This window comes from Vipera ursinii (assembly GCF_947247035.1).
Source record: "Vipera ursinii genome assembly, chromosome: 1".
NCBI classification, from domain to species: Eukaryota; Metazoa; Chordata; class Lepidosauria; order Squamata; family Viperidae; genus Vipera; species Vipera ursinii.
In genome coordinates, this window is record NC_139512.1 from 266,622,344 (window position 1) to 266,635,069 (window position 12,726).

At 38.8% G+C, this 12,726-nt stretch overlaps 1 protein-coding gene across 2 annotated transcripts in view; it reads left to right on the forward strand.

The window, feature by feature from the left end:
• Positions 1-12,726, forward strand: part of PDE7B (phosphodiesterase 7B) — a 154,475-nt gene that overhangs the window by 106,115 nt on the left and 35,634 nt on the right. For both annotated transcript variants that reach the window (XM_083368055.1, XM_083368056.1), the window contains one exon: positions 5,361-5,444. In XM_083368055.1, the coding sequence (XP_083224181.1) occupies positions 5,361-5,444 (84 nt within the window). The remainder of the gene's footprint in view (positions 1-5,360; positions 5,445-12,726) is intronic.

Here is a 12,726-nt window from a genome sequence, read left to right on the forward strand (position 1 = left end):
TTATTGTCAAGGGACGCGGTGGCTCAGTGGGTTAGGACGCTGAGCTTGTCGATCAGAAGGTCGGCAGTTTGGCGGGTCGGATCCCGAGTGCCGTGTAGCAGAGTGAGCGCCTGTTACTCGTCCCAGCTTCTGCCAACCTAGCAGTTCGAAAGCACGTAAAAAATGCAAGTAGAAAAATAGGGACCACTACAGTGGGAAGGTAACAGCGTTCCGTGCACCTTTGGCGTCTAGTCATGCCAGCCACATGACCACGGAGACGTCCTCGGACAAGCGCTGGCTCTTCGGCTTTGAAACGGAGATGAGCACCGGCCCCTAGAGTCGGAAACGACTAGTACACATGTGCGGGGGAACCTTTACCTTTACCTTACCTAGATTATTGTCATATACACTGATGACATCATAACATATCAGTGCACTCATGATGTTACCTAGTTTGGTAATGAAACATTTGCAAGAAAACCACCAAGCACACTGAGCACAAAGTTCAGTTCAACTCTGACCTACAAATATTCTCTTCTGTCGAGATTGCATATGACCATAATCTTTCATAGACATAGTTGATTTCTCTTCTCCCACACTAATTAACATTTAAACTGGGGAAATCCTATTAGCCCAAAGGGAAGAGATTACCAATGATCACAAAAGCCCTTTAAAGTGCAGGCGTAATTCTGGCAAGAGTTGTATTTGGACAAATGAAATTGCTTCCACCCTGCCCCAGGAAAACCATCAAATTTATCTTTAATAAGAGGTCATGCAGATTGCGTTAACTACACAATCACAGCACATAATATATGCTACATTATGTGACTCAGAAAATCCTCACACCCAGTAAAAATGGCATACATTTCTTACAAGTAGAATTGCTTTTAAATTTTTTCCACATTTTTGAAAGGTATTTTTAATATTTTTTAGTAATTTTAGAGACCTAAGGAGGACATGGTTGCCTGAGTGACATGGTTTGATTCTATCTTGCTGAATATGATAATGTATTATTGGAACAGGATTCACTTCTTAATCAGCTACCTCCATGTTCAGACCATAACTTTGGGCTAAGATGCTTTGTAAGTGTTTCTGGAAGCTGCTGTCCTCCTCTTCTTATATCGTGCTTCATTATATGAATGAAAACCAGTAACACCTGGCAGGTACGTGAAGGTGAAAAGCAGCTGTCTTCGTGCTGTACAAGTCTCTAATGCCTTTTCTAAAATGCAGGAGTGCATCCAAAACTTTCATATTCTATTTGTTTTGGAATGGCATAATCTAGTATAGCACCACATACAGTACAATACTGTATTCAGCATAGGTAGATTTGTGCTTCAGATAATATAATCGCTTCTTTGTATTGTGGTACAGGTAAAGATCGTAATGTGAGAAGAAAAATATCTTCACACATCAGCTGTTGCCCTTCCATGTTTTTTGATGGTTAAGACTTTACTATCTAAAGAGGGAAATTCTTCAATTTACATCCTACAGTAATGCAGTCCACTTCAGCCCGATAGGATTGTATGTGTTATGTATATAGAGCAGTTTAGTCAGAGGGACATTGAATTTAAATCCTTTTGTACAGATATGTTTGGGAAGAAAAGCCATTTGCTTAGAACTCAGCATTTGCTTAATCTCTTCAAGGGCCAAAGTTCTGTTCCCTTTCTGATAGAGATTTTATTTTCCTGAATTATTTTCTGACAGATCACGGCCCAAAGTAACGTTTTCTTCTTCTTTTTTTTTAACTTTCTTAATTCAGATTTGTAATTGACCTCTTTTATCTCTACTTCTTTCAAGGTTATGTCTTCCCTTCTACTTTCATAGCATAACATTCCTTACTGAACCCAATATTTATCAACTCCAGCTTTTTATGTCTTGTTGAGAAATAGAAGCAGACATCTGGGTTAGTTGTGCTGACAGCAAAAAAATAAAAAGATGGCTATGAGGCCAATGGTTTAATCTAGCAAAAGCTTGAGCAGACAAAATGGCATGCTGCTGATAAGTTGTTTTCATTACTATCTGTGACATTTCAACTGCTAAAATGTATGTGGAGTGCCTTGAGAAGGGGAAAAGAACAAGTTCCTTGATGCAACTGAGAAGATCGAAGTCTGGCACCAGAGAGTTGCCAAAATGAAAGGGGGCAGACGGCAGCTGAGAGAAGATTTTTGGCAGGGAACTGCTACTGGGTCTGGAGCTTTTCCTCAAAATGTCAGTGATAAATCACATTTTTTTTCCTTTCAGTCTCCATATTGATACATGAACATTTTATAAGGTGGAGGGAGAGTTGGCAGTTATGTATTAATTACATAATTAATGCATTACAATAATGTAATGTTTTAGAAACATTTAACCAAGCCCGCCCCCCCCCGACTGCAAAGTTGCCATAGAAACCCCATTGCATTATTTGCTGCTAAGTGAGCAATTTAGTTATGTCTGCATGTTCTCTGCACTAAATCAAAACAACCACCCCACTCCATGCGAAGTATCTAATCCACAAAAGTTTAAATTCCATACATTAATATGCATCCTTTATTTTTCTTCTGGTAATCAACCCTTGGGACAAAAAGTTACATAATATACGTGAGTACTAACATCCAACTGTCTGGATTTTTACCAAGCTTCTTCAAATTCACTCATTTTCAGTGTTTTAGAAAGAATTGGCATACTTAAGCACATTTTCACAGTTATAAAGGCTAAAAAAATTGGTTGCAATCCTGCCCATTAGAACATATTTAATTTCCACTTTAAATGTATTTGAGCTGGTTCCCTCAAAAGGAATCTTAAAAATGTTTCCTAAGGTTGAACTATATCAGGGAGTTCAAATTCCTAGCAGGTACATCTTTTGCCCCCTTGTGCCACAAAGGCACCAACAGAATAAGCTAGCTCAACCCTCTTTCAACAAAAGCAAGTCTCAATAATGGGGAAAATTTGTAGTCCAGGGTTGAAATGAGGGGTCCTTGGTGCTCTCTTAGTTTGGTTGTTTTCTTGCAAACATTTCATTGCCCAAACTAGGCAGACTGGACAGCCATTTGTCTGAAATGGTATATAGGTTGGACTAGATGATCTCTAAGGTCCCTTCCAACATCATCATCATCATCATCATCATCATCATCATCATCAGTATTATTATTATTATTATTATTATTATTATTATTATTATTATTATTATTATTATTATTATTATCACCATCACCACAAGCTTAGAGAGGTGACCCCTTAGGACCCCTCAAAAACACGTTTGTCCTGTAGATGGCATACAGCTCCAACTCAGTAACCTTCAGTGTTCTAGAAGCAGCCTTTTCTGGAGCAGACAGGAGAGGAGGTGATGGTGTGGTGGTGGACACTGGAGGTCTGGCAATTAGAATGTCTTGAAAGGGAGAAAAGATGGGGAAAGGAAAGAAATAATATTACAAGCCCATTCTCCTGCTCTGGATGTAATAGCATGTCATCTCTGACAGCTGAGTGGTAACCAAGCAACACAGAAATTTTAATGTTGTATTTTATATTAAGTTTGTCTGAGGCTGATGTTCCAGACATGGGAAGCTGTCAACCATGCACTTCGCCCTCCCTGACAGCTACCTAATAAAGTAGACTAAAGACAAAAAAAGAAAGTGCTGCCTAGCTCATAACAACTGTCTTGTTACAATTCCCATAATCCCTAGTACAGACACGTCAAACACAAGGCCCAGGGGCCAGATCTGGCCTGCGAAATGGTTTCATGTGGCCTGCGAAGCCATCCTGGAAACAGTGAGGGAATGGCCCCCACTACCTTGGCCCTGGCCCAGAGACCCTCCTTCTGCCAGAGACCTCAGATCTGTCCCACTCCTGCCCAGGCCTCCATAGGCACCCTTGATGCAAATGATGTAGAGCTGGCCATGCCCACACAGTAGGCAATACGCACTCTAGCCATGCCCACCCAGTAGGCCACGCCCACCCTGGCCATACCCACCCGGCCTCCTGAGGGCAACCGCAATGCTGATGCGGCCCTCAATGAAATTGAGTTTGACACCCCTGCCCTAGTATATAGTGCAGTATATGGTATTTTCCACCAGATAAGAAGGATCATCAAGATTTAAATCACTGAGACACTTTAGGGGTGGTTTCGCTTCTTCTTTCTTTCCTGCCTTGAAGCCACAGAGAGTCTGGCCAAGGGGTAATATTACAGAAGTGGGAGAGACCAAGAACTCTGTTCATTGGGTTTTGTTGTTTTTTTTTCCAGGGGAGGGAGGCTTAAGTAAGTATAACAAGTATGGGAAAAAGCAAACCAATTTTGTGCAGTTGGCAAGTTAAGGCGTGATATCAATGGAAGACTCATATTTCTTGAAACCATCCCAGAAGTTAAAAAAAAAAGAATCCAGATTCTCAATTAGGTCTACCCTGGAAAACCCCTGGATGTTGAAAAAGGATTCCTTGTTTGTTTATTATTTTTGTCATACTTTGAAATACCTTTATTCAGTGCTTTTTTTGTAAAAGAAAAAGGTGCCGGAACTCATACATGTCATACAACCCGCCTTGCCTATCCTACAAGGTTCCATCCAAAAAAGGTGCCGGAACTCCGTTCTGAGCGTTCTATGACAAAAAAAGCCCTGCCTTTATTTGCATAGAAAATCCATACAGAGAATGGTAAAGACAGTGGAGAAGATCATAGGAAGCCCGCTTCCTGGTATTGTTTCTGTTTCATGTTTCTTCCATGGTATATTTCTGTTGCTCCCCTCTGGGAGGAGGTTTTGAAGTATTTCTAACAGGACTAACCTGTTAGAATAGCTTTGTTCCCTATGCCATCCGTCTGGTAAACTTGCAAGATTCGTTTTTCTCACCATTCACATGTATACATAACCAGAACTAGACTGTTGTTTCTGTGTCATATAATATATGTGGGTACATGCATAATTCTGTATTTATTTATTTATGTTATATTTATGTAGTGTATATCAGAGGTGGTGATCCTTTGAGAGCTGAATGCAATGAAATCTCATTTTAATGTGTGCCGATTAGTGTACATTCAAAGTGACAATAAAGTTATTATTCCGTTCCGTTCCACTCCATTCCATTCTATTCTATTGTATGCAGTATTGTACTCTTCCATTATTCATGGCCAGTGGCTTATCATTTTTTTAACCAATTTATGTTATTTTCTGTGTTTGGTTGTAATGTATGTAGTACTACTGAAGGCATTGGAGGTTCTCCTTAGCATTATAAGACTATGTTAAATACGTACATACAAACATACCTACATGGGGTTTTTTTCTTTTAGAAATTTTATTTTCTATGTAGAACATTCTGAACTGATCTCACTCGTAAATAATAGTTCAGGGATTAAATAATTACTGGGGGGAGGGGGAATACAGTATTTCTAATATTTGCCCAACTGTATTTTGCAGGAGATGCACACCTGAGAGGTCAGACAGGGGTTCTTTCTGAGCGACGTGGTTCCTATCCATTCATAGACTTACGTCTTCTGAACAGTAAGTACAGCACATGCTGAAGTGCTTCCAGGAAAGAAAGAGTATATTTAACTTCCCCCCCCCTCTCTCTGAATTTATTAAATGGAAAATGCTTGGATGAATGTTATCAGGCTATTCTCTTTCAGGATAAACAGAGTACAGAAAAGGAACAAGAAATACCAACAGAAATTAAGGAATAGCAAAAATATTTAAAAGGAAATATAATTACAACTAATTTGCATCGATCCCATTCACTAAATATTTCTATCCTGGCCAATCTTGTTGGCTTCCTATGTATGAGCATGTTACCTTTAGTTCATTAAACTTTGGGCCTCTCTCTCTATTTAAGGGTCTCATCAAATCCATTCAACTTAAGACTTCCTAGTTTATTTACCGTATTTCTACACTGCTCAACTCAGCAAAGTGAATCTGGGCACTTTAGTTCTTTCCCTTGCTCTCAAACTATGCTGCCTTCAGCTTCTCAAGAAAAGGCAGAGTGAAAATATAGTCAATGAATCAATAATAGGGGGAAACTGATGAAATTGTGGTTATGTGCAACTCTGCAAACAAAGAGCCTTGGTGAAGCAGTGGGCTAATGCCTCCTTAAGTAACACTAGCTGCCTGCAATTAGTGCAGGTTCGAGTCCCACCAGGCTCAAGGTTGACTCAGCCTTCCATCCTTCCGAGGTAGGTAAAATGAGGACCCAGATTGTTGGGGGCAATAAGCTGACTTTGTAATAATGCCGCTTGCGGGGGGGGCAAAAGCCCTAATAAGCAGGCATATACATAGAATGAAGGCTATTGCTAAGCACATTGATTTGTGCTTTAAATTGTAAGCCACCCCAAGTCTTCGGAGAAGGGCGGGATATAAATGGGATTAAATAATAATAATAAATAATAATAATAATAATAATAAATAATAATAATAATAATAATAATAATAATAATAATAAATAATAATAATAATAATAATAATAATAATAATAATAATAATAATAATAATAATAATAATAATAATAGAAGAAGCGTGACCCGAGAATGGATTTTAAGCATGTGAGTTTTCTGTGAAATTATATAAAATTATCATGAACAGTTGCTGGGACTTATTAATAACAACACTATTTAAAAGAAAGAGAAAACAATTGTTTAAAAAGAAAAAAATATTTGACGGTCACCAAAAAACCCCCACCATGTAGATAGGACATACATTTTTAACTATAGCTCTCAAAGGTTTTCTAATGCATTGTTTATTACCCACCAGTTTCTCGTATCTGCTTTCTGCAATGCATCTTTAAATAAAAATTCAGGAGTATGCTATCAGAATAGGGCAAAGTGCTGTTTTTCTGTTAATTTGCACTTTTAATTAACTGAGTAGCTACTTTTCAGGCAGTATGGGTGTGACTTTGTATAAATGTTTCAAAAGATCAAGGCATTCAGTTGTATAATAGTGTCATATGTTCACGATTCCTCTAATCACTGTATTTTAGGAAAAATCCTGGAAAATGTTAGATCATTTCCAAGCACTTTATGGACCAAGCGGAAAGGCAATCCATAAGGCAAAAGACATCATGGAAAGAAATTCTTTGCACTTCTACTTTTAGCTCTGATTTCTATTTTTAATGCATGTTTGCATGATACATAAGAACAAATGAAATAATATATAAAACAATATAAAATGAAACAATGGCGGCAGATCAGTGCTTATAAGCAAATTAATTACCTGGGCGGTGTTATATATTTAATATTTTTATTAGGATTGTTCAGTAACTTTTAGTCCTGTTAAATGTGTTGTGATGACACTAGGGGTAAAAAATCTTACTGAAATCAACAATCTAATTTTAATCTTTTATGTAAATAAACCACTCAAAACAACCCTCAGTGTGTGAAAAGCTTTACCACTTTTTACCCTCTCTCAGAGTATGATATGAGTGCATTACCTGTTTGCTATGAAATGCACATTTCCGATTTCAAATATCTCTGTATCAAACATTTACTTCATTCACTTTTCTTTTATTGGGAGCTAGTCTGGTTCAAAAAGGGTTTTCCTGCTAAGGCAGTGATAATTTAATTCTCTGATTGGCTAAGTTGCTTGTTGAGTCATTGAAGCAGATCCTTTTGGTAACTCCTATGTGGTAATTAAAATTAGCTTTCATTATCATGTCATACTGCCTGTCAATCACTGATAGAACACACTTCTTGATTGCCTTAATTAAGAACAAGAGGAAATTCCATGCTGCATTGCTGAAATGGGATCAGTGTTTCACACCATAGTTTATAGAAAACAGACTATGCTTTTCATGTATTGTTCCTAACTGAAAAACTGGTTATTAAGGATCAAAAGCCAAAGCCAACCAAAAGCAAACATTTAGAAACAATATCAATATACCTCTTGTCAAGAAAACAATGGATTATATGACTAATTTTATCAAGAATTCTCATTCAAGGCATTAATGATTAGGTTCAAATTATTATATACTTTGAGATGTTAACACAAAGATCCAGCTTTTTTGAGAAGTCCATAATGATGGGAAAGGGTCAAGAAACATGAGAAGAAGACAGTCTACAGCAGAGGTCCCCAACCTTTTAGATACCAGGGACCAGTTACGTGGAGAGAGGTTTTTCCACGGACTGGAGGGGGCGTGGTTTTGTGTGATGCCTGCATCCTGCGGATGGGGCTTTCCTTGTTTGTGCGGACCGGTTGTTGGCATGCCATGGCCTGGTACCGGTCCACGGATGGGGGTTGGGGACCCCTGTTCTACAGCAATGACAATAATGGGTCCATTATTGTGATGGTTTTTAAGTCCTTACATGGCATGGGTCCGGAATACCTCGGGGACCACCTGCTGCCGGCGTCAACTCCCCTCCGCCCCGTGCGTTCCCACAGAGAGGGCCTCCTCAGGGTGCCTCCAGTCAGAGAATGTCGGCTGGTGGCCCCCAGGGGGAGGGCCTTCTCTGTGGGCGCTCCGGCTTTGTGGAACCAGCTGCCGGTTGAGCTCCGGATGGCACCGGATCTCCGCTCCTTCCGTCGCGGGTTAAAGACCCATTTATTTGAACAAGCTGGCCTGGCCTGATGGGGAATCACTTAGGGTTTTAATATTTATATATATTTTTATTGTTTTTATTGTGGGCAATAATTTAATTCTTTTTTAATTTTTGTATTTTTGTAGTTTTAAGATATGCCCTGTTCACCGCCCTGAGTCCTTCGGGAGAAGGGCGGTATAAAAATTTAATAAATAATAATAATAATAATAATAATTACTGGGGAGTTAAAGGACAAATCATCATGGAGAAGGTCTGTTTGTGTGATTGGTAAAGGTCAACACACTCTTGATGATTCATAATTAGTTAATATATTCCACCATCAATATAACTTTTTTAAAAAGACCTTTACTTTTATTTTAGGTAGGTAATAACAAAACTAAAATTTCCAATTTCATAGAATCACTTATCACAGGATTTAGTTTCTAGTTCTTTGATCATCCTTGTTGCCTTTTTCTGAATTATTTCAGTCTCTTTTTTAAATATAACAGCAACAACCGAGCACAGTACTTGAAGGTGGGAGGTGAGGGAGTCTGATCAATGGAAATATGAACAAATGCTTCATATTTAAATGCAGTGTTTTTGTTGATCCAATTTAAGTCTGAATTTATGTTTTTGCAGACCCATTTTCAATTTGCAATCCATTATTTTTACAAGTATTATTATAAAGATAGGTATCCCATATCCTAATTTGGCCATTGGTCCCTGTTTTCTAAATGCAAAAAAATGCATATTTTTATTTCTCTGTTCTAGTGTACTAGATACAAATTTTGTGTCACCGGTGAATTTAATATACATTCTTTACATCTCATTATCCAAGTCATAATGAGTACCATATTCCAGCTTCCCAATATTATGAATCCTAATTTGCCTAAGTTAATGTATCCTCATGAAACTGCTGGGAGATGTCACCTAACGAGTTGGGGTGAAGTTTAATGAATACAGTGATGACCCATTGCAGGTTCAGCTGGAGAAACTGTTGACGTCCTGAACTCGTTTTTGGTGGCTGTTAAGGACTGGATAGTCATGGGAGACATAGATTCACATTATCCCTATGAAGATGGAATTTCTGTTTGACTGTATACGTCTGAAAGATTCAGTAATATTAATCCCAGGAGTTACTCTTGACGGGGTTGTACACCCCCTAAACGTGGTCCATGATTTGGGAGACTCATGGCTACTTCATCAGCAGATGGAAGCTATGGTTGGGGCTGGGGGGTTAGGGGAAGGGGCTTTGGCTGCAGTGTCCTAGTGACAGTACTAGCCTTTATCACCAATGGACTAAACAACTGTAATTCCACATGTGGTTTCTTTTAAAAAATAACCTGGAATCTACAATGTAGAATGTAGTGTCCAGACTGTCACTGGCACAAACTCTCTACAGCAGAGAAACGGACACTGATTTTAACACCACCGACATGCCTGGCTGTAGGTTTCCAGGCCAGTTTAGAGTGCCGATATACAGTTTGGTATAAAGTTTACATTGGCTACAAATATTGGAAAGGGAGAGGCTAGGAGAGAGGGAGGAAGGTTTTGCTAGTGTTTTGGATTCAACAATGTACTGACAAGATGAAATAGCATGAAATATACACTGTATATATAGCTATAGAAGAAACACTCCTAATTTTCCAAATTCCCACTGGCATTTTAAACCGTTAAATTCATCACCAAATATCAATTTGGATGTTCATTTTATTTCATTAAGCCATACCAATCTGTTGACGCATTTTGAACAAATTACGGTATACCCACCTGTTGCAGTTATTTTATTCACTTAAGGTATGTTCTTGGATCGGGAGTATAGTTTTTCTTGTCTAGGAACTCTTTATATTATTTAATATTATCTCCACAAGGATTTAATTACTTTCCACTATTTCTAAAACTGAAACACATACTTTAAACCATGAGATTGGTTATTTAATTTGTTACCTGACCTTCTGTTCCAAGGAAAAGGGTGTTGTGATGATAACACTGAGGATATTTTCCAACTGCCATAAGGAAGAGAGAAAACAAAGTTAAAGAGCCATTAAGATGATAAATGAAAAAGCTGGATATATTCTATTATTACAGGTTCATTTGCCTTAAGGAGGAATAGGAACAGAGAAGGAGGGTTATTTCCTTCTCAATCAGCAATAAAGTATTAACCCTTTTAAAAATGACTTCAAAAGTATCTAGGTAAAGGAGCTTATCTTATAAAATTCCTTATGTGTTTAAGTATTATCTTTATAATTCAATGTATATAATATAGTTTTACTTACAGGATATCTCCTTGGCCTTCAAACGGGGGGGGGAGGAGGCCTCCAGATATTTGCCACCTTAGAACCCCCAATATCTCTTATCATTGACTGGACTGGCTAGGATATAATGCAGTTAAGTTCACCAATTTATGGAGTGCAGTAATGAAATTAAACCTATGTTTGCAGCATTTTGTTGTTCTGTACCAGCCTGCTACCGGCCCTGTAGAAAAGGCAGGGACAACCCCTTTACAAACGGCAAGAGGCTGGAATAACGCCTGCCAAATTTATAGCTACAAAAACAAACAAGACACGAACCAAGAAACAGGAGCTTTAAGAAACATGAACCATCCGAGTGGTTGCCTTCAGCAAACCAGCCCTCCCAGACATTCCCCTTATATAGAGTTCAGGGCGTGGCTTCTCTCTGCCTCCTTCCGAGAAGCCCCATTGCCTTCCTCTGTTTACTCCTAATTGACTGCCTCCTGCGTCGGGCGTCCTTGAACAGGGCCATCTGTGGGTCATCTTCATCCACACTGTCAGGCTCACACAGCTGGGTCTCCGTGGTGACCAAGTGGGAGGGGCCTGGCTGAGGGCTATCATCAGCAAGATCTTCAACCCCCTCAGCAAGGTCTTCAACACCCCCCCTCCTCCTCTGAGTCGTCCGACCCAAATGCCGAACCCACAGGCTGACCCTGAATCACAACATTTGTATGGCATATAGTGTTACTAACATGCAGTTTAGGCATCTCAAGGCATTGCTGCACACTGACAAGATTGCCCTCAGTCAATGGCTCACCTTCAAGCAGACCACTCAATACAATCATGCTACTTTTTGTCTTTTTTTTCCTATTAATTCTTCATTGTATAATGTGCGATTAATTCCTCTTCAGGGGTCCATTGGCATTATAGACACCTAGACTTTTTCATTGGGATCAGGGCAGAGATTTTATAGCAATAGCAACAGCATTTAGATTTATATACCGCTTCACAGTGCTTTACAGCCCTCTCTATGTGGTTTCAGAGTCAGTGTATTGCCCCTAACAATCTGGGTCCTCATTTTACCGACCTTGGAAGGATGGAAGGCTGAGTCAACCTTGAGCCAATGAGAATCAAACTGTTGAACTGCAGGCAACTGGCAGGCAGCCGAAGTATGTGCCACCATGGCTCATTATAAATAAGTCAATTAAAAATTCCCCTTTTTACAACCTTGTAATCCATTAATTCAGGGTAGAGTCGGGGCAACTGGAAGAAGCTGAGCATTTACTGGCTGGATGCCCTTCCTGATGCCATGCAGAGTTCACAACAGATATTTTTTCTTTACGCTGTAGGAGAGAAACATCTGCCACTACCTAGGATTGAACTCTGAACCATCCCAGTGACCGTCTTCACCACCAGGCCACCACACCACTCTATTGTCAATGATCATAAATAAATCAATAGCAGTTTTTAAACTATCAATGATTTTATTACTTGCCTCATTTTCAGTGGAATTTTAGAGCTGGACTAAACATTGGAGACAAAAACAAAGTAGTAATTCCTTGGATAACCATTTTCACTGTGAAATTACCTTGCTTGCATTTAGGACATCTAGGAAGAAGAGTAGGAGGAAAAGCGTTAGTTGACTTGGTTCTAGTAATTTTGATATCAAATCAAATAATGAAAGAAGACAGTGACACTTGTATTAGAAAAATTATATCAATTTTTTTTGAACGATTGTTATTCATCAAAGTAATGTCCCAATGTTAGTTTGCAAACACAGTAAAGAATTGTTTTTGCTAAAATAGGTGAACAATAAACTTAACTATTTCTTTTGGTACTTAGACATTTTTCCTCTATAGAAAACACTTGGAATTGGTGCAAGTTACATGCACATGTGTTCTTAAACACCTATAGTGACAGGGAAAGGGAGAAAAAACTCCCTTTCCCTGTCACTATAGGTGTTTAAGAACACATGTGCATGTAACTTGCTTTTATAAATTGGAAGCCTGAAAGCCAAGGTGGTTGTTTCCCTCTGACTACATATAAGGTATT